Raw genomic sequence first — 23,729 nt, 5'->3', positions numbered from 1 at the left:
ATGACTTGAATACTGAAAAAAACACATGCCGTCAACCAACGGATAAGCCTCTCTAAGCAGGGAAACATTTACCTGCCACAGTGAAGCTCCGTCACCACTGCAAACCGTCCTGGGTGGCACTCAACACCCCAAGACTGGCCTGGCTCTGTACGACCCCAAGCCCCAGATGCCAATATGCTGTGAGAAACCTTGGCTTGTTTCCTCCTCTTTGCAGCTCTCCAGTGACCCATGGGTGCTGATTCACCTGGACTTCCATGGTACAAACCACACTTTCCTGCTTTGTGACGGGAAAAGGGCCCTGTGCCCATGAACCATTACAACAGGCCCATAAATCAAGACCACAGGGAAGCCTGTTCCCCACTGCTCACATATACTGCTCATTTCAAGTTTAACTCTCTTGCCATGCTAATTAACAACAAACAAATTTAATTATGTTAGACGCTTAAATTCAACCCAAACTTGTCTTTGGAGTTAAAAGACACACCTACATGGAATAGGAAATAATGCTCAGGTTAAAATATTAGTATTTACCTGGACAGAAGAGTACTTTTTCCTTAAAACTAGGATGCAGAAAAGTTCAAAGCTTCTTGACACTCACATGCAAGATAAAACCTGGTCTTGGAGTTTCTGGAGATGGGCCTGCCAAGGTCAGGCTGTGATTTACTCCATAAGGCAAGTTGGCCCTGAAGGTCTTTGGAGCCCTGCACAGTTCTGGGTGGTGGCAAGTCACTGTGTTCTCACAGGGTCTTGAACCCACATGGTTTGAGTCACAGGAACATGCTGGCCCATCTCCAAACGAGGAGAGCTAGGTGCGTGTCCAGCCTGTTTCCAAAGGCCCATGGCAGCAGCCTTCCACTTGGCCTGCAAGCACCAGCAGGTCTTTCCAGTGGAAGCCCCACTAAGAAGGGAAATGTGCTTTTGTTTCTTGAGCTACGGCCAGAAGGAAGGGCAACAGCATGATGTCAGGGCCTATTCCAGCTCTGCGCTTCCCAAGTGCTCATTCAACACCATGCTCACAGGGCAGGGACAGGGGTTCCAAGGTCCAGCTCACCTGAGAAGTGGTTTCCAAGAGGTCCTTTGATTCCAAGAGGTTCTCCCCCACAGAACACCCATTCTCTCGGGAACAGCCCACAAAACACGCCTGGGGAAAGGGTGGACTGTTCTCCATGAAGCCCCAAGGGTGGCATCACGTGATGAAGGTCATCACGCTGTCTCCACACACAGCACCCCAGCCTTGCCACACAGCAACAGTAGTGGACCCGGCTTGTTAAGGACAGTCACTAACACCTTAAAAAAAAAAACACCCGCAAATGAATCATTTTTGCAAGTAAAAGCAGCAGCTAGAAGGAAGAGGGGACATCAAATCTCATTTCCCATGCTTCAGAAAACCATTGTTAGCCGCTAAGAACTGGGGAGTTTATAAATCCAAATACCCTATCCCCACACCCAAAATGTATTTTCTGCTGGTGACTTCAAACACCCCATCACAGAAGAACCCAGGGCTGTATGTCTGCAGTGCCCTTGCTACAAACCATGGACCGAGCAGGAACGGGAAGCAGCTGCCCTGCCTTCTCGCTCAGGCACGGCTTCACACGTATCAAGTGCTCCTCTGTCCCTCGAGTCCCACCATCATCTGACCACACTTACAGGATGTGACAGCAGCGGCCAAGTATTCATTTTTTACACTTTGGGCTCAGAGACATTCCTTTTAGCCATCCCCTTAAAAGCCTCAGCTGATTGTGATGAATTATAGATCAAACACACTAAAGATGGTCTTAAACTTTTAATGCACCCAGACAAGCCCATTCCAACTTGCTTCTTCTAAACAGCCCACAAACCCAGCAGAAAACAGGTAGAGGTGAGACCATGACTTTGACTTTAATTTGAATTTCTCATGGAAATGTTCCTAGGTACCCAGAATAACTGGTAAAGAACTTCTTTCTATTACAACCTTCAAACACAACTGGGTTCCTATCAAAATTTGCCACAAAGACTATCTCCCTTTCCATATATCAAAACAGCCAGAAAACAACAAAATGGAAACAGTACAATGTCCTCCCCTATCAGTAATGACCTTAAATGTAAATGGATTAAATTCTCCAATAAAAATACATAGACTTGTTGAATGGATTAAAAAAAACCCCAAGATCCTGCATGCCACAACGAAGATCCTGTGCAAATTATTAAAAAAAAAGAAAAGAAAAGATAACCTATGGAATCAGAATATTTGCAAACCATTTACCTTACAATGATAAGGGGGTTAATATGACCATAATATATAAAGCACTCATAAAACTCAGTAGCAAAAAACAACTCCACAAATAATCCAATTAAAAGATAGGCAAGGACCCAAACAGACCTGAATAGACATTCATCCAAATAAAATACACACATGACCAACACGTACCTGAGAAGATGCTCAACACCATTCATCAGTGAGGCATCTCAGTTTTACATCTTCTCATGATGTATTTTGGGGCTTGGGTATAAGAAACAGGTAAGATGACACTCAAAATCAATGAGACGTAAATACAAAGGATAAAAATTAAAACAACAAAATGGCTCCTTGTCCTGTGTACAGAGTAGTTACTGCTCTTGGTTATCATTATGCCTTTTTTAAGAACACCAAACCCTATTCTTATAATCCACTGGTTTCAATTTGTGATATGAGGACCTTATCAACCAACCCAAAGGTCCACTACAAATCATAAACAAGCACAGAGAAGGAAAATGGGTTGTTTAGAGTAGAATGCTGGAATGACCACAGACCTCCCCAAAAGTCATGACGATTCTTCGGAACCTACATATGTGGTAACAGCTCTCGTGAGCTCAGTCAGTGAGAACCTCGGGGCCAGGCGCCACCAAGCCTGGGACACCATAACACAGACGTTCAGGTTGGCAAGTAGACTCAGTCCATCCTCGCTGTAAACAGCATGACAACATGACTTGGGACATCCAGGAGACTAAACAGTGATTTATCCTCTTAAAGCCTTAAAAATCACATCAAGTGTACCTTTACTGCTTCACTTGCCAACAAGAGGCACACCTCGGGTTCCACCTGTGAAATCCACACGCTCAGTGACACAGCCCAGACCACGGGCTTCAACAACATTCCAGACCAGCACCTGCAGGACTCAAAAACCACCTGCAACTGCCAAGAACGGAAAGAAGCAAACTAAAGTCACCGACGTCTTAGAGCTCCTTCTACAATGATTTTATTATAAATATGATCTTTTGGAATAAACAAATATTGCATTCAAGACTACCAGCAAACTTGTTCTAAAGTAATAAAAGAGGGGAAAATGGAACCAGGAGCCACTGAGAAGTAGCGATAAATAGCAAAGATGCCTGCACGCCATGCTGAGCGCCGTTCCCCCAAGAAGTGACAGGAGGTTCACAGGGGACATCACATTTCTCAGTAGCCCATTAAGGAAAACAAGCTTCGAGTTTGGTAATTTGCCCTAGTTCTGTAAACTGAACTGCTCCTCTCCTCGGTCCTAGGTAGGAGAACAGGAAGATGATCAGTCTGCAGATGCCAGCGTCAACACGGAAGATCTTGTACTTTGAAACTCTTTGCTCTCGGACCAAACTGTTTACTACTTGCCAGGAGCAATATCAGAGTAGTCCTTCAGCACCCCAGCCAAGTGCTCATTGTGAGTCTTAAACCGTCGCTTTTTCTGTGAGGCAGGCTTTTTCCTTCTTTGAATTGGGGCCTACAGGAAGGTAAAAACAGAAATGACAGCTACTCAGAGCAGTGATATGGGGAGGATTTACAAAAGATGCAGCAAAGAGATGCAGGGTAACCTGTTCTCTGTTCCTCAACCTATCCTCACACACACACACACACACACACACCCCCCTCCCAATACACAGCACATCCCCAACCACAAACACCAGCCAGCGGTTTCCGTTACAGTGAGGTGTGTGTACCTCCACCTGGAAAGAACGGGCTGGCACGACAACTTACCACAACTACGCTAGGCACTAAGTGGGTGAAGAGAGAGGCAGTACTGCTCTTTTGTTTTTCATCTCTGTTATCAGGTTTAAAAAATTTTATCCACCATTAATTACCCATAAATTAAAAACCTGAAGCAAATACAACAAAGAATAGAGACATAGCAAAACTGGGGAGTGAATGGGCACAGAAAGAGTTGTTAGGTATTATTCTCTTTACTGTATCACATAATTTAAAAAAAAAAATCAACAAACTAAGCAATGATAGGAAACCATGAAGTGCTGCAATCACACTAATTCTTAGAGATCACTGGCAATAAATTTTCCCTTTAAAGGAGTCCTAAACTTCACCGAATAAAACACACGCACACACAAAAAAGTCACAAAAAAAACAAGCTACAAGGCATGATGGTGGCCAGGGGCAGGAGGGTGTTAGTGAAATATCCCTCATTCTGGCTTTGTCTCTGGACTGCAGAGAGCTGGTTAGCTGGCACGGGGCAATTCATAAATCTTCATCTGGCTACAAATCCTTCCAAATGAGTGGATCTGGGGCTATCAAGACAGTAAAATCTGGTTCCTAAAGGATCTGAGAGTCATCAAGGACAACTGAGTGTGATCAGCACTAAGGCAAAGTCAGGCACCAGCAAGAAGCGGGTCGGGGGATGAAGATCATGAAGGCCAGGGGGATGGAGCAGGCTCCCGGCAGAAACCAGGAGGACATCACGGGGATACCGGAGGTCCACATGGCAGGCACCGCCAGGACGGGGGCGGGGCAACGGGAGAAGCACTCCCCTTACCCAGGGAGCGCCACCTGAGGGCAAGGAGTACACCAGATGGACCTGAAAGCATCTGACCAAGGTCAGAGGGTTAGGACACGGAGAAAAAACTGGAAGGAAGAACCAGATACATGCTCTTCCGAGAGCTGCACAGGAAGCAGGCTAACAGTTCAAAGGGCACAGCATTACATTCTCTCCTAGAGACTACATACCACTTTCTTTGGTCCGGAGTCCTGCATGGAAGAAATACCCTGTCGCTTCAGATACTCTTCAATTTTCTCCTCGTCCATTGAATCCACGGTGACACTCCTCCACAGTTTCTGAAACTCTGCGCCAACAAGAAGTAGTTACCATACAATGAAAGTGAAAGTGAAGTTGCTCAGTCGTGTCAACTCTCTGCGACCCCATGGACTGTAGCCTACCAGGCTCCTCCCTCCATGGGATTCTCCAGGCAAGAGTACTGGAGTGGGTTGCCATTTCCTTCTCCAGGGGCTCTTCCCGACCCAGGGATCAAACCCAGGCCTCCCGCATTCCAGGCAGACGCTTTAACCTCTGAGCCACCAACAGATGTTTACAAACATCTTGGTGATCAAAATCAGGCTTCCACATTATCTCCTCTCATCTGCATTAGCACATCTGAGATTTCATTATAAAAATGAAGGACGACAGGAACATTCAGATGCTGGACACTGAGCAGCAGAAGGGCCTGGGAACACGAGCTGCATCCCTAGGCCAGATCAGCACTGCTCTATTTTTAGAGTCTATTAATGAAGGGCCATGTGACTGAGGCCTCCCGGCTTTCCTGGGAAGAAAGGCAGTTGACACTCTCCTTTTATCCCCAAAATCAGTTCTCTCCGCTGAAATAGTTCAAATTCCTGCTCATCTCCCATGAGCCCAGTACATCCCACTTCCTTTCCTACAGAAGAGAAACACAGGGAGATGAGGAACCAAAGTTTTATATGAGAGTGAGGAGTTATAACAGCCTATTTGCAAAAGAGCCTTCTGAAATCTGAAATAAACTGGGGATGGGTGACTAAGAGGTCATTAAAGTGAAGGGAGGGAGACTGAGGCAGTAACACTGCTTCTCTCATGCCCTGCAAAACAGGACAAAAACCTTCCTACACCTTGTTCTCAGAGTCCCTTGACCCCTTTGCCACATCACTATTTTTGCAAACAAAAGGGATCACAATTGGGACGTGTCCAGAATGAAACTCATGTGCATCTTAAATTCTGTCCCTAAAGACAGGCCCCTTTCCAAGTGGCACCAGTGGTAAAGGACCCGCCTGCAGATGCAGGAGAACAGTAAACTTAGGTTCAATCCCTGAGTTGGGAAGATCCCCTGGAGAAGGAAATGACAACCTACTCCAGCACTCTTGTCTAGGAAATCCCATGGACAGAGGAGCCTGACTGGCTACAGTCCATAAGGTCGCAAAGAGTTGGACACAACTGAGCATACACGTAACACAGACAGACTCAGACAGCCTGGTTTCACTTCATCATTAACTACTTGCCAACGCACATCATCTACTTGCCAATGCACAAAAAGTTTATGACGGAAAATCCAAAGATGAATGTACTCTGAAAGACTAAAAAAAAAAGCAAAGTTCCCTGGGTGCTGAGGTGAGCCTTCTGCTCAGATCAGGACACACAGCCGCCATCCCTCACGCCTGCCGCAGGATCTGGAGGCCTAATGCAGGCAGCGCCAGTGCCAGCACCGCCCCACCTGCCACTCTCACCGCAGAGCCCTCAGCCTTCAGGTGGACCGTGGGTACAGTCCATTCACAAGCTGTAAATAAAATCAGCACACAATACCACTGGACCAGACTATTCTCTTTCCTGTCTCAATACAAACCACATGAAGCCAACGACGCCCTAATAGCTGGGGTGCCAGTGATATTTAAGAAATCTGTCTGGAAAAAACTTTGGTTGTTGACAATGACCAAATGCAAAAATGACAGTCCACTACAAAGAATTCAACTTAGGCACAAACTGTTTTTGGGTTTTTCCTGCTCATTTTTTAAAATATTATTTGGTCACACGAGGTCTTGGTTGTGGCACTCGGGATCTTTAGTTGCAGCATGCACACCATTAGCTGCGGCCAGTGGGGTCTAGTTCCCTGATCAGGGATAGAACCTGGGCCCCTGCATTAGGAGCGCAGAGTCTTAGCCACTGGACCACCTGGGAAGTCCCCAATCTGAGCACAAAGTTATTTCAATACAAAACATCTCTAAATAAAAATATTCTGTATTTCTATAGATACATTAGGGACTCATTCTCTTATATGTTCCCTGAACTTCCATCGGCATAGATTTCAGAAACCACTTAACAGAGGGCAATTATTTGTTCGCATGACTTTCTCAGCCTCTTGAAGCTCCTTGGGAGGGGGATTCTATTTCATAAGTTTTCCGCTATGGTTGGCGCTGAACTTACTTATTAGCACATCCTCAACAATCTGACCACTGAGAGTATGAAATGCTATTGTCTGGGCATCAGAGAGTATCTGTTTTCCTTTTACATTTTTTAAACCTCAGTTGCATCATTAGTATACCCAATTCCAGTATGTGCTTTGACCCCGTTTTTCCTAATGTTAACACTATATAACCTTAACAAAACTATTTAAACTAATACAAGCCTATTAACTAAGCCATAGACCTTATTCTCCCATCCAGCTTTAGCAGCAACATCCCCATCCTGGCCCAGGATCCCACTGTGTTTAGCTGCTGTCTCCTTGCTCCAGGCTCTAAGTACATGCCCAGTCTCTCTGCTCATCTCTCAGGACCAAGACACCTCAGAGGAGTTCCGATAGTTATTTTATAAAATGCCCACATTGATGTGGGGTTGTCTGATGTTTCCTCATGATTAAACTGAGGTTCTACCTTCTGGCCAAGAACATCACAGAGAAGATACTGTGCCCTTTTCAGGGCCTAATAACATCAAGGGTCCATGATGTCCATATGTCTTTTTACTGGGGCTATTAGACTGATTGCTGGTTAAGGTGGTGTCTCTCAGATTTTTCCACCATGAAGCTATTATTTGTCCCTCTGTAATAAATAGGCATCCCCTGGAGAGATCCACTAAGACTATGCAAACTTACTGCTTCTCTGCATACTTTAGCTCACTAATTTCAGCAAGTGTTAATTGTGGATTTGCTTAAAGGCACGTTATTTTCATCATTCCTTTCATACATATGGATTAGAATTCCACTGTAAGGGAGGAGACTATTCTCGATCCAATCTATTTAATTAACTTAGTATGGATTTATGGATATTTATTTTACTTCACTTCAATGGATTATAATTCATTACTATCAGTTACTTTGCTCTTCAAATATCCTGGCTTTGGATATTGAGTCCCTCCAAATTGTTCCTGTGTCTTTTTGACTTGTCCCTTTTTTGTTACTTGTTTTGGGATTTTTTTGAGCACTTGCTCAATTTCTGATACCAAAGCATGTTTCAAGCTCAGCTTGCATTTCCCCAAACTTGGAATCAAGGAGTCCTGACTCCTTTTACTGGAGAATAGTACTGTGAAACCAAGATCGAAGCAACCTGTTTTCTTTTTCTAGCAATCATTTTTCTTGTTTTGAAAACAGCAAATAATTACAGGACATCAAATTTAAAGACAAATGATTTGTTTCAGATTATTTCCAAGTATTATGAAAGTCAGTCAAGATCTATATTATATGGGTAAGTAAAATAGGAACTGTTTTAAAATGTGCTGTATTTTAACAGAAAAGAAGAAAACAGGCTAGAATTCAGAACTCAAATTTGACCCTTTCAATGGAAGGGAGCCCTGTCCTACCTTGAAGCTAAGATTGAAAACTGTATTACAGAAAGTATGCCAGGAAGGAGAATAAACAAGCAAATTCTTTAATAAGGTTTTGCTTAAATTCCCAAATAACTCTTTGGCTGCACCCAAAGCTTTCCTGTGACACACAAAAGCAGCAGAATACAGTATGGAGCCACATGGCCCGTGTGTGGAACCCAAGGAACCCATCTGTCTATGTCCTCAGATGGTAAAGAATCTGCCTACAATGTAGGAGACCTGGGTTCGATCCCTTGGTCAGGAAGAGCCCCTGGAGAAAGAAATGGCAACCCACTCCAGTATTCTTGCTTGGAGATTCCATGAACAGAGGAGCCTGGTGGGCTACAGTCCATGGAATCAACAAAGGGTCAGACATGACTGTGTGACTAATGTGCGCGCGCGTGCGCACGCGCACACACACACACACACACACACACGAGGGAGGTTACTTAACCTCTCTGCCTCAGTTTTCTGATTTGTAAAACTGGGATAATATATACTTCACAGAGTTGTGGCAATTAAATGGGTTTATATAAAGCACTGAGTTTAATGCCCACAAAGGAAAAAGCACTATCTATCTCTCTGTTACCATTATCATCTGACGCTGATCATTTATTTCTGAGTGCTAATGCCTTTAAGGAAAGAATGACACATCTGAGCTCTACCCATGTTGTTGGGCATGTCAGCTCTTCGTTCCTTTTTATTTCAAAATTGTATCCACTGTAAGGATGTACCACACTTGGGAGCAACAAAGGGACAAGTTAAAGGGCACTTGAGTTTCCAGATTTTGGAGGAAATGAATAAAATTGATATGCACATGGATTTTGAGCAAACCTGGGTAAAAACCTGAGTAGGATGACTGGGTCATGCAGTTACACATATCATAATGCAAATGCAAAAATAAAAACAACACTGGACACACATCTCACACTATATGCAAAAATTAATTCAAAATGATAAAAAAATCTAAATGTTAAGAGCTAAAACCGTAACTCCCTAAAGAAAAAACAGGAGTAAATCTTTGTGTTGTTGGATAAGGAAACGGTTTTTTAGATATGACATCAAAAACACAAGCAACAAAAGACAAAATGTTATCTCATCAAAATAAAAAACTTTTGTATCACAAAAGATACAAGATAGTAAAGAGACAATCCACAGAATGGAAGAAAATATTCACAAAGTATAAATTTTCTAAGAGACTTGTATCCATAATAAAGAACTCTCAAATTCTGTAATTTAAAAAAGTTTAAAACGGACAAAGAACTTCAACAGACATTTTCCAAAAGACAATAAACAAGAATTGATGCTTTTGAACTGTGGTGTTGGCGAAGACTCTTGGGAGTCCCTTGGACTGCAAGGAGATCCAACCAGTCCATTCTGAAGGAGATCAGTCCTGGGTGTTCACTGGAAGGACTGATGCTAAAGCTGAAACTCCAATACTTCGGCCACCTCACGCGAAGAGCTGACTCATCGGAAAAGATCCTGATGCTGGGAGGGATTGGGGGCAGGAGGAGAAGGGGACGACAGAAGATGAGATGGCTGGATGGCATCACCGACTCGACGGACATGAGTTTGAGTGAACTCCGGGAGCTGGTGATGCACAGGGAGGCCTGGCGTGCTGCGATTCATGAGGTTGCAAAGAGTCGGACATGACTGAATCACTTTGTTGTACACCTGAAACTAACACTGTAAATGAACTATACTCCAATAAAAAATTTAAATAAATTTAATAATAAATAATATATAAATGGCCATTGAGCACATGAAAAGATGATCTTTAGAAAAATGCACATCAAAACCACAAAATTCCATTTCACTAAATGGTATCTTAAATAGCTCAACTCAGTGTTGGCAAGGATATGGAGAAACTGGAACCCTCGTGCACTGCCAATGGGAATGTAAAACAAGGCAGCCACTTTGCAAAACAGTATGGCAACTGCTCATAAGTTAGCCCTTGGAATTACCACATGTTCCAGCAATTCCACTCCTATACTTAAAGGAAAAATTATGGCCACACAAAAACTTGTACATGAATGTTCACAGTAGCATTGATCACAATAGCCATAAAGTAGAAACAACTCAAATGTCCATCATGAATGCATGAATAAAGTGTTATATCCAAATGTAATGTTTTTTTTCCTAGTGTTTTTTTTTTTGGTAATGTTCTTTTTAATGTAAGCATTTAATGCTCTATTTCACTTTAAGCACTGCTGCAGCCGCATCCCATGAATTTTGATACGTTGTGCTTTCACTTCCATTTAATTCGACATACTTTTTTTTTTAAACTTCCCCTGTGATTTCCTCCTTGAACCATGAGTTATTTAAGTGTGTTATTTGATTTCCAAATATTTTGGCGAGTTTCCAAATATAGCTGATTTCCAGTTTGATTCCATTATGACCCAAGCACATCCTTTGTTTCAATTCTTTTAAATTCATTTAAGGTTCTACGATAAATACCATCTGTCTTGGTGAGTATTCCAAGTGCACTGGAAAACATATATACTCTATTGTCAGGGTCATCTTGTTTTATAATAAATGTCAATTAGGCAAGTTGGTTAATAGAGTTAAGATTTTATATACTAATTTTCCATCTATTTGTTCAATGGCTGAGAGGAATGCTATGAACTTTAATCTTAATGATAGGTTTGTCTATTTCTCCTTTCACTTGTGTCTATTTTTAATTCATATACTTTAAACATTTTTATGATTCTACTTTTTTTTTCTTTATTGAGATAAGTGTAATTGACATAATACTGCATTAGTTTCAGATATATAATGATTTGATATATATATAGTGAGAAGATTACCACAGTAAGTTTAGTTGACATAATTTTTTTCCTGTGATGAGAACTTTTAAGATCTTCTCTCTTAGCTTTCAAATGTACAACATGGTATTGTTAACTACAGTTACTTTTTAAAAAATGGTTTTAGTGGTTGTCCTAGGGTTTACAATACACACCTTGAGTTAACCAGAGACTGACTTCAATTAAATTGTCCCAGATCACACGTGAAGATGTATAACAGCACCCTTCCTGACCTGTGGTGACCGTCAAAAACTTCATTTTTACATATGCTCTAAACACAAATTTCTCTCTTAATAGTCTGCTTTATAGTTAGCTATCTTTCAGAGTGATAAAAAATTTTTTAATAAGACAAGCGTGAATTTTAAAATTGTTTTTCATTTATTCCAGCTTTAGCACATTTTCCTATACATATCCAAGTTTCTGTCTAGTATCATACCCCTTCTGCCCGAGGACTTCTGGCAATGCAAGTCTGATGTCAAGGAATTCTCTCAGTTTCTGTGATACTGAGAGAATATTCCTCTGAGACAGGACTTCGCTTTTTAAAGATCACTTTGACTGCAGATGCAATTCTGGGTTGAAAACTTCTTTCCCTTTTAGCACTTAAAACATGTCACAACACTGTGCTTTGGTTTGCATAAGGTCAAATGACAAGTGTGCACTAGTTCTTTTTTTCCTTTGTAATGAGCTTTTGCCTCTCCTTCAGGTATTTTCTCTTCACCATCCGTTGTCAGCATTTTGAATGTGATATGCCTAGATGTTTTTCTGTCATTTGTTTCTTTTGGGAGGGATTATCTTGCATCCTGTTCTCTGAGCTTCCTGGACTTTTGTTTTGGTGCCTATCTTTAATTTGGGGGCAGGGGTATCCCTTGTAGTTCAGCTGATTAAGAATCCACCTGCAATGCAGGAGACTCCAGTACCATTCCTGAGTTGGGAAGATCTGCTGGAGAAGGGATAGGCTACACACTCCAGTATTCTTGGGCTTCCCTGGTGGCTCAGCGGGTAAAGAATCCACCTGCAATGCGGGAGACCTGGGTTGGGAAGATCCCCTGGAGAAGGGAACTGGCTACCCACTCCAGTGTTCTGGCCTGGAGAAGGCCATGGAGTCACAAAGAGTCAGACACAACTGAGTGAATTTCACTTTCATCTTTAATTTTAGAAAATACTTGGCCATTATTTCTTCTACCTCATTCTCTTTCTGAGATTTTAATTATACATTCAGGCCACTGATGTTATCTCACAGTTAATGGAGACTCTGCTGTATTTCTTCCCATTTGTCTCTGTGCATTTCAGTTTAATTTGTACTGGCCTATCTTGCAGTTTGGGCTCTCCCAGGGGCTCAGTGGTAAAGAATCCGCCTGCAATGCATCAGCCGCAGGAAACATGAATTCGATCCCTGTGTATGAAATAGCAACCTTTGAGGAGGAAATAGCAACCCACTCCAGTATTCTTGCCTGGAGGATTCCATGGACAGAGGAGCCTGGTGAGCTACAGTCCATGGGGTCACAAAGAGTTGGACACAACTGAACATGCACGCAGAAGCAGCATCTTGCAGGTTATAGATTCTTTCTTTGGTTATGCCAAGCTGACTGATGAGTTTACAGAAGGCATTCTCTGTCTCTGTTACTGTGCTTTTCATTTCTAGAATTTATTTGATTTTCTTATAATGTCTATCTCTCTGCTGAAATATCCTACCTGATCATGCATGTGCTCTGTTTCATATCAACCAGAGTTATTTTAAATTTCAAGTCTGACAGTCTCAATACCCGTGTCCTCAAAATTTGGTTCTATTAACTCTCTTCTCTCAAAAGCGCTTTGTTTTTCCTTGCTTCTTTTTATGCCTCACCTCATAATTTTTTAATAGCAGAATACCCTCTAGAGAACAGCTGAGACTGAGGTTAATAGTTTTGTGCCGGGATTTGGGCACGCCTTTCCCTCTGCTACCCCTTCAGCGTGTGGAGGTCGAGGCAGTCTATGATGAGAACATGAACTTGGTTTGAAATCTGTCGCTGCTATGGTTACCCATAATGCACCACAGGCTCCAAATTCCTCCAGCCATACCCTGCATTCAGTGGAAAGACCGCTTTGCCAGAGGGTTTTGCCTCAGTGTCTACTCAACCTGCTCTTTTAGGTCTTCCCTTAATGCTATAACCCTGGTTGGCCTGTCAGCCTCCATGCTCTTGCGACTCTCACAGAATTCCACTGCTACCTGTTTCTGCACATCTGTCAGCCTGGGGTGGGAGTTCTGATATTCTAATTAAGCCTCGGCCTCAGACAAGCCCTGCGTCCCATGTTACCTAAACGGGGTCTCCTCAGTGTTCCTGCCTTGACCTCTGTCAAATTTTAGGTCCAGCATATATTTCGGCCTTTCCCTTGAGTAGATGTTCACTCCCAAGTGTCTGCAGCCTCAAGGGTTCTACAGTCTCTCGCTAGCCTACACTAAGCCTTTAGCAGTTCATTAAACATTTTAAAACTGAATTCTTCTCACCAGTATTCACATTCTCAGTATTCATGTCCCAGGTGTACAAGTGTTTGTAGCCCATCTTTTCTTGGTGTCTGTCTTTCCTTCAATTTCAGGTTAGGTGGCTGCCCTGCACCTCAGCTCTCTGATGGAGTCAGAAGTTGCTCAATCATGTCCGACTCTCTGCAACCCCATTGACCATATAGTCCATGGAATTCTCCAGGCCAGGATACTGGAGTGGGTAGCCTTTCCCTTCTCCAGGGGAGCTTCCCAACCCAGGGATCAAACCCAGCTCTCCCGCATTGCAGGCGCATCCTTTACCAGCTGAGCCACAAGGGAAGCCCAAGAATATTGGAGTAGGTAGCCTATCCCTTCTCCAGGGGAACTTCATGACCCAGGAATTGAACCAGGGTCTCCTGCATTGCAGGCGGATTCTTTACCAACTGAGGTATCAGGGAAGGCCCCTGATGGAGTCAAGAAAACTATAAATGTGTAGCTGTCTAGGGTTTGTTGTTGTTCCAAGACTGGGAACAGTGCTTCCTCCATTCTAAGTGAACGCTGCAAGCCCCAGCTATCTCCTTTTTAGCCAAACTTGAAGAACAATGTGACTACCACAACTAGGTCTGATCACAACAGGGACATATGAGAAAAAACAGCTTCAAACTTCCACGTCAGCAATAAAAACATCTAATTCCAAGAAAGCACACAAAATCGTTTTAAAATGTGTATCATAACTGGGATTTTACGTGCCAACTTTTACCATAGCTGAAAGAATTATGTAACACACACACATATATGTAACACACACATGAACAGTTCTGATATTTTAAATGTGACTTGCTAAATTCTAACTATCAACATGTACAAACTGCACTCACTTATTTAGAATAAGTAACACATGATATAACTGTATAACAGCTATACTGTGGACTTCTCTGTATAAAAAAAAGGATAAAAAATACATATAATAAAAACACTTTTCATCCAACGTTAAATTTCATTCAGTTCACTTTTTACCAAGCCTATGTTTGCCAGGATTTGCAAAATTTCAGCTTCTTGAAGACAAACTACTTTGACTTTGTACCTGACATGTACAGAGCTTATATACTTCACGGCACTCACGACACGACGACAGACACTATGACAGTAATGGTTGGGAAAGCCAATCTTTGTTAATGTACCACCAAAAAGAATATACAATGCTACATTTACATTTTTCAAAGTACAACAGAATTGAAAGTACATTAAAACAAAATGTAACTACTTCCTTTTACTAAAAGAAACATCACTTGAGCTGTATTCAGAGGAAAATACCTGAATAAAAACTCTTCAATGTGTTTGTTTCAATAAGACATTTCTACTTTAATCCTTGGCGTTCCTTAGCTCAGTGCTAGTGCAGTATTTAAATAATACATCTACTATGGAAATGTATTACAGCTGCATAAATACTTAAAATGAACACTGGAAGGCAGGGCCTAAAATAGAGACAGCATCTCACAGGATTCCAAATTTAATTACTTTTTAATGTATGTAGGGACAGAAAATGCTCAGATTTTCTGTCATAGGTACAAAAAATAAAATAAACTGGTATAAATTTTATTAAAATCATTGCAAGAAAAGAAAAATTAAAATCAAGATAATCTTTATGTTCTGTTGAGTCTGGCAAAGTCAACTAAAAACATCCAGTATTGGTGAAGGTAAAGAAATGGAAACCTCTGCATAAAAACTGGTCTCCCAAAATAGGTTGGGCAATAGGCAGGCTACTGAAATTTTTTCAAGTATGCCTTATCTTTTGTCTCATCAATTATACTTTAAGAAAACAAAATAACATAACTAGGCAAATATATTTATGTACAAGGATTGAGCATTATTTATAAAGCTTATAATAGCACATAGCAAAAAAATTAAATTTCTCTCTGTGGAGCATCAGAAAAAGTGTTTTAAAGTGTAGTCATACCTGGAATACCATATAGCTATTAGAAAATGAACTAAGACAGCATCAGGGCCCCAGGGAGAGTGGCTGGCCACTGGGAGGAATCCTGGATTCTAAGGATAAAGTTGAAATTGCTGATGCTTCCAGGCAGAAAAGAACAATTTACTGGCAATTGGAAGGAACAACCAGATTGTCATCGGACTTCCTCCAAGGAACACCACCTAACATTACATCAGTGCCACAGATCAGCAACTCCAACTAACTGCTAAACTGACTTGGTTTCTTTGCTGTCTGTATAGCTCAGTTGGTAAAGAATTCGCCTGCAATGCAGGAGATCCTACTTCAATTACTGGGTCAGGAAGATCCACTGGAAAAGGGATAGGCTACCCAGTCCAGTATTCTTGGGCTTCCCTTGTGGCTCAGCTGGTAAAGAATCTGCCCGCAATGCAGGAGACCTGGGTTGGGAAGATCCGCTGGAGAAGGGAAAGGCTACCCACTCCAGTATTCTGACCTGGAGAATTCCATGAACCATATAGTTCATGGAGTCGCAAAAAGTCAGACACGACTGAGCAACTTTCACTCACTTCACTAACCAACTGCCAAGCCACAGATTCACTGAGTTAAGATTAAACCACCAAGTACTTTGGTACTACTTTATATTTTTAATGCTGCTAATAGTAGCTAACCTGATGTTCCTATTATTCTTACTATGTGCCAGGTTCCATTCCAAGCTCTAAGCATTTTGATTTACATTTACTCATTTAAGCCTCATAAGGACCACAGATGAACAGACACCACTATTCCTGTTTTATACAGGACTGGCTCAAAAGATCAATCAAGTTTTTCCATAGCATCTTGCAGAAAACCCAAACAAACTTTCTGGCCAACCCAACAGATAAGAAATCTCAGACAGAGCATCTGTTCACTAGTAAGGAGCAGAGCCAAGATTTACACCAACAGATCAATTACTCAGCCCACCCTCTTGACCTCTGCATTTATACTGCCGCTAAATGAGTAAGATTCTGACTTAAGGAAATAAGCACCTCTGTGAAATAAATCACATACCAAGGTTCATCTACTCTGGGTTCACTTATCTATTTAATGTTTTAAATTACCACACAACAGACTCTCTCGGTACTTAGGCTGTATCTCATTTTTGGACATCTGCTTCTATCATAGGACGAATGGTGAGTCTTCAGTGTGACTGGAAAGCTTGCTCACTCAAGACGTCCTCTCTACAGCTAAGGCTGCCACCTAGTGGGCTAACACAAATAACCTCATCAGCACAAAACAAAACATTTTGAGAAATAAAATACAAAAGAAGAGACAGATGGACAGTGAGAAAGACAGATGTTAAAATATGCATCGCTTTTCAATAAATCTTCTGTGGAAACACATAATGTAAGTCAGTAAGAGAAAACCTCAGTTTTTAAAATTAAGTGCTTTAGGCAACACCAACACTTTGAACTAATGGGCATCTACCCCGGGAGCCCTGTGGTGGCTGTGACCCCCAGGCCCCTGCAGCACTGTATGAGCGCCGCAGGGACGTGCTGTGTGGCATGCTGTACCATAACACGTGTACCCGTGTTATTCCTCCTCCTGCCTGCGCTCAAGGACAGAAATCTTATTCAACTTTGCTATCTTTGCTATCACTGAATGTGCTGAAGAACACATGAAAAGAAGCTTGAAGACAACATATTGTAGCATTTCTGTTTTATAAATGTAAACTATACCTTTAATATAATTCTCAACCTGGGCAATTCCACTCTTCAGGGAACCGCTGGTAATGTCTGGATACATTTTTGGGACTCACACTGTGGGGGAAAGTCTGCTACTGGCACCAAGAGCAGCCTGGGATGCTGCTAATCATCCCACAATGCACAGTGACAGTTGTGACCCCAAAGAAGTATCCAGCTCCAAATGTCAACACTGCCAAGGTTGAAAAATCCTGCTTCCTCCCAACCATCTTTAGTAAAAAGTATACAGATTAATGATAAATATAAATTTATAATAAACTGATAACACCACTAATAACTAATAAAAGATGATACCACTCTAATGGCAAAAAGCAAAGAAGAACTAAAGAGCTTCTTAACAAGGGTGAAAGAAGAGTGTGAAAAAGTCAGCTTAAAACTCAATGTTAAAAAAACTAAGATCATGGCATCCTGATCATGGCACACTTCATGGCAAATAGAAGGGGAAAAGGTGGAAGCAGTGACAGATTTCCTCTTCTTGAGCTCTAAAATCACTCCAGATGGTGACTGCAGCCATGAAATTAGAAGACTATTGCTTCTTGGCAGCAAAGCTATGACAAACAAAAGCTATGAAAGTGTGTTAAAAAGCAAAGACATCTCTTTGCCGACAAAGGTCTGCATAGTCAAGGCCTACGGTTTTTCCAGTAGTCATGTACAGAAGTGAGAGCTGGACAGTAAAGAAAGCAGAGCGTCGAAGAATTGATGCTTTCAAACTGTGGTGCTGGAGAACTCTTGAGAGTCCCTTGGACAGCAAGATCAAACTACTCAATCCTAAGGGAAAGCATCCTTGAATACTCTTTGGAAGGACTTAGCTGAAGCTCCAATACTTTAGCCACCTGATTCTAATAGCTGACTCATTGGACAAGATCTTGATGCTGGAAAAGACTGAAGGCAGAAGGAGAAGGTGAGAGGGTGAGACAGATGGCATCACCGACTCAACAGACATGAACTTGGACAAACTCAGAGATGGTGAGGGACAGGGAAGCCTGGTGTGCTGCAGTCCATGGGACTGCGAAGAGTTGGACACGACTTGGCGACTGAACAACAAAATAAACTGAGCTAGAACCCAACTCTGGTTTACATATATAAGGTATTTCTTACATTGGTTAAGTACACACTTGATTTTTTAGGAATATATGGTACATAATGTATATGAATATACTATGATTAACCTTTGTATATCACAGAAAAGCTATACTTTGTATGAATTTTTTTAGAACTTTACCAAGAATTTTTATCACTTCAGGAAAATACCAAATATGAATGGTATTTTCATAAATATATCACACATTTATTGAATCAAATAAATCATACATTAGTTCACTTGTAGCTATACATTCAGTGGTTAATTCTACATAAAAATATAAACAACTACTTCATTTATATTCTAGTCTGTATAAAAAACAGTCCACTGAACCTGATTAAATAATTAAAAATTTCTCCAGCGTTTGCTGTTTTCTACCTGAGAGATCTCTCCCTGCACAACTGCATGCGTGGGCACTGTCCTAACACTTCACCAGGCTGGCTCCAGCTCATTCTTCATCTTTTTTCCCCACAGTGGTCTTTTCTAAGCTCCACCCTTCCTATTATTTTACTAGCTCAGCACGTACCTTATTGAATTCCTTCCTAGCATTTGATACACTCTGCAATCACTTTTTATTTTGTGTGATATCATCTCTTTTCTGCTTCAGAATATAAGTAAGCTCCATGAAGGCTAAAACTACCTATGTTGTTCACCACTGCACCCCCTACATTAGCAAAATGACCAAAGAACGCAATAGGAAATCAGTATTTGTTGAAAAATGGATTCATGAATAAATGATAACAGACTGTAACAAAATTCTCATAATCTATCAACTAGAGAGTAAAAAGAAAATGAAGTTGATAAACTGATACCAAGAATAAGCAAACTACTTAAAGATGTAAGGAGAAATACTTTATATATGAATAACCAAAAATAAACTATACAATTTCCAAATAAATAATGGTGAGGATACATCAGATAACAAAAATGGTAAATACAAAATGACACTCACAACTGGTTCAGAAAGTTAAGACTAACTATATGCCATCTACAAAGGAAGTACCTAAAACAAAAGAACGCAGGTACAAAGTAAGTATTGATTTTGAAGAAAAAGACAAATTACCAAGACTGATTCACAAGACAGAATACTTAAAGAAGGACATAATGAAAGAAGATTGTAAGAATGTCTAAAAAAGCATGCTAGATACATTCACAGGTGTATGCTTTCAAACCATCTTTAAGGAATCCAATATTCTCCTAAAGAAAGGTAAGGAGGAAAGGCAGCGAAGGGAGGAAAAACTCTTCTTCCCTTTTCTGAATCCAGCATTATACCCATACCAAACCGTAAGAAAACAAACACGCAGAAGAAAAAAGCAAAAATCCTTAAATACATTAGTAAGAAAAGAACACACAAATACATAAACCAAACAAGTATTACTCTAGGACTAAAAGGATGGTTCAATACTGAGAAATCTAGTAATGTATTTCACCAATGGCAGTAAAAAATAATTTACTGTTAAACTTCCTAATAGCTTCCTAAATTATATGTATTTCATTAATATAAAATACATTATTATAAATTATATGTATTTTATTATTATAAAATACATATACATATCCCACTGTATAAGGGTTTTAAGAATATTTGCTGCAGCAACATTAAATGTTTGAAAATACATCTATCAATCAGACACATCTATAAAATTAAATACTAAATAGTCACACAGCATCACAAAATACTTGCAGTACAGAGAAAATAAACTGGAAAATTTTACAGAACTTGTATCTAAAAATATATCTAACAAGCACATATAATCTGTGGGGTGGGGGTGGGGGGTAGTTAAAATCCTTATTTTGCCTTTACAGACAAATAATGAGGTGATGGGAAGAGTTTAAGCCAGCAGAGGCCATAAAACACAGCAAATGAAAAGAGGTTAACACTAGGGAGCAGAACTCTACGTAAAAGGCACGAAGCAGGAAAAGGCTGAGCAAAGTTAAAACAACGGTATCCAGAGAAAGCACACACGAGGCACAGAAAAATCACAATCCAATATAAGGACCAGGGTGACAGCTACTACTGAGTCCTAAGTGCACTGCCTACAATGTTTCCAATAAAACACGATCAAGAAACCCTACAATTTCAGGCTATTTCTTTCTCTTGACATACAGAATTTTATTTAGAAACTGTTTAAAGTAGGAAAAAACCCTGTCAAGAAGGAGCAGGTAGAAAATGCGTTCCCAATAAAATGGAATTCTAGGGCAACGGAAGTCTAAAAGGTCACAAAAGAGAAACAGCACCACTGTTATTTGAATAATGGCTAGTTGCTTGCATTTTCTGGCACTGTTAATCACTAAATCTGGATTTTCCTCTGAATGCCACACAGAGCATGCACTACGCAACAAATTTATCATAAAATACCTGCTTGCTACACACATGTCATGACAGGCTACCACCAGAAACAAGACAAACACATTTCAGGCTATTCTTACAGAACTACTGCGATCTCTCTCCTGTCAAACACGTGCTGTGCTTATTAGTTGCTCAGTTGTGTCCCCACCCTTTGTGACCCATGGACTGTAGCCCACTAGGCTCCTCGGTCCACAGGGATTCTCCAGGCAAGAATACTGGAGTGGGTTGCCATGCCCTCCTCCAGGGAATCTTCCTGGCCCAGGGATCAAGCCCAAGTCTCTCTCGCATTGCAGGTGAATTCTTCACCATCTGAGCCACGAGGGAAGCTCAAGAACACTAGAATGGGTAGCCTTACCCTTCTCCAGTGGATTTTCCTGACCCAAGAATCGAACCAGGGTCTCCTGCAATGCAGGTGGATTCTTTACCAGCTGAGCTACCAGGGAAGCCCCCCAAACCAAACACTTGCTTAAACATCTACTTCCAGAACAGATATGCTACACTATACTGCCATCTAGAGAGCAGAACTAATTAATACTACATATTCTCTCTGAGAAAGTTGATGTTGTTGAAAGTTGGATGTGGTCAAACAGGAGATAGCAAAAGTGAACATGGACATTTTAGAAATCAGTGAACTAAAATGGGCGGGAAGGGGCAGATTTAATTCAGATGACCATTATATCTACTACTGTGGAAAAGAATCCCTTAGAAGGAATGGTGTAGCCCTCACAGTCAACAAAGGAATCCAAAACACAGTACTTGGCTGCAATCTCAAAAATGACAGAATGATCTTGGTTAGTCTTGAAGGCAAACCATTCAATGTCACAGTAATCCAAGTCTATGCCCGAACCACTAACGCCGAAGAAGATGAAGTTGAATGATTCTATAAGGACCTACAAGACCTCCCAGAACTAACAGCAAAAAGGATATCCTTTTGATCATATGAGACTGGAATGCAAAAGTAGGAAGTCAAGAGAATAGCTGGAGTAACAGACAAGTTTGGCCTTGGAGTCCAAAATAATGCAGGGCAAAGGCTAACAGCTTTGCCAATAGAATGTATTGGTCATAGAAAACAAAACAACAGAGGACTGCTGTGGACATCACCAGATGGTCAGTACTGAAATCAGACTGATTATATATATTCTTTGCAGCTGAAGATGGAGAAGATCTATACAGTCAGCAAAAACAAGAGCTTACTATGGCTCAGATCACCAGTTCCTTATCATAAAATTCAGGCTCAAATTGAAGAAAGTAGAGAAAAACATTAGGCCATTCAGGTATGCCCTAAATCAAATTCCTTATGATCATACAGTAGAAGTGACAAATAGATTCACAGGACTAGATATGGTAGACAAAGTGTCTGAAGAACTATGGACGTAGGTTTGGAATATTGTATAGCAGGTGGTGACCAAATCCATCGATAAGAAAAAGAAATGCAAGAAGGCAAAGTGGTTGAGGAAGCATTATAAACACCTGAGAAAGGGAGAGAAGCAAAAGGCAAAGGAGAAAGGGAAAGATATACCCTAATGAATGCAGAGTCCCAGAGTAAAACAAGGAGAGACAGGAAAACCTTAAGTGAACAATGCAAAGAAGTAGAGAAAAACAACAGAATGGAAAAGATTAGAGATCTCTTTTAGAAAATTGGACATACCAAGGCAACATTTCATGCAAAGATGGGTACAATAAAGGACAGAAACAGTATGGACCTAACAGAAGCAGAAGAGATTAAGAAGAGGTGGCAAGAATACACAGAGGAACTATACAAAATAGCTCTTAATGACCCAGATAACAATAGTGTGATCACTTACCTAGAGCCAGACATCCTGGAGTTCAAAGTCAAGTGGGCCTTAGGAAGCATTGCTATGAACAAAACTACTGGAGGTGATTGAATTCCAGCTGAGCTATTTCAAATCCTAAAAGACAGTGTTGTTAAGCTGCTGCACTCAATATGCCAACAAATTTGGAAAACTCAGAGCAATGGCCACAAGTCTGGGAAAGATAAGTTTTTATTTCAACTCCAAAGAAAAGCAATGCCAAAGAATGCTCAAATTATTGCAAATTACACTCATTTCACATGCTAGCAAGATTATGCTCAGAATCTTTCAAGCTAGGCTTCAGTAATATGTGAGCCGAGAACATCCAGATGTACAAGCTGGATTTAGATATGGCAGAGGAACCAGAGATCAAATTGCCAACATACACTGGATCATTAAATAAGCAAAGGGAATTTTTAAAAAATCTACTTCTGTTTCATTGACTATGCTAAAGCCTTTGATTGAGTGGATCACAACAAACTGGAATATTCTTGAAGAAATGGGAATACCACACCGTCTTATCTGTCTCCTAAGAAACCTGCACGCAGGACAAGAAGCAACAGTTAGAACTGGACATGGAACAACGGACTGGTTCAAAACTGGGAAATGAGTACATCAGGTTGTGTACTGTCACCCCGCTTATTTAACTTATACGCAGAGTACATCATATGAAATGCTGGGCTGGATGACTTACAAGCTGGAATCAAGACTGCCAGGGGAAATATCAACAACCTCAGCTATGCAGATGACATCACTCTAGTGGCAGAAAGTGAAGAAGAACTAAAGAACCTCTTGATGAAGGTCAAAGACGAGAGTGAAAAAAGCTGGCTTAAAATTCAACATTCAGAAAACAAAGATTATGGCATTCAGTCCCATCACTTCATGGCAAATAGATGGGGAAAAAGTGGAAACAGTGTCAGATTTCATTTTCTTGGGCTCTAAAATCACTGCCAATGGTAACTGCAGCCACAAAATTAAAAGATGCTTGCTTCCTGGAAAAAAAC

At 41.0% G+C, this 23,729-nt stretch overlaps 1 protein-coding gene across 3 annotated transcripts in view; it reads right to left on the bottom strand.

Annotated features, from left to right (window-relative positions):
- Positions 1-3,199: 3,199 nt before the first annotated feature.
- Positions 3,200-23,729, bottom strand: part of GTF2E2 (general transcription factor IIE subunit 2) — an 87,336-nt gene continuing 66,806 nt past the window's right edge. For 2 of the 3 annotated variants that reach the window (XM_044936236.1, XM_006076201.3), the window contains 2 exons: positions 4,943-5,058; positions 3,200-3,713 (listed from right to left, as the gene is read on the bottom strand). In XM_044936236.1, the coding sequence (XP_044792171.1) occupies positions 3,597-3,713; positions 4,943-5,058 (233 nt within the window). In that variant the 3' untranslated portion in view covers positions 3,200-3,596. Of the gene's footprint in view, positions 3,714-4,942; positions 5,059-12,463; positions 12,729-23,729 lie in introns of those variants that run through there. The other variant, XM_044936249.1, reaches the window with a different exon arrangement.

Source organism: Bubalus bubalis, chromosome 1 (assembly GCF_019923935.1).
Source record: "Bubalus bubalis isolate 160015118507 breed Murrah chromosome 1, NDDB_SH_1, whole genome shotgun sequence".
Classification (NCBI taxonomy): Eukaryota; Metazoa; Chordata; class Mammalia; order Artiodactyla; family Bovidae; genus Bubalus; species Bubalus bubalis.
Note: the sequence above shows the minus strand (reverse complement) of the source record. Positions and strands in the feature narration are given on the sequence as shown.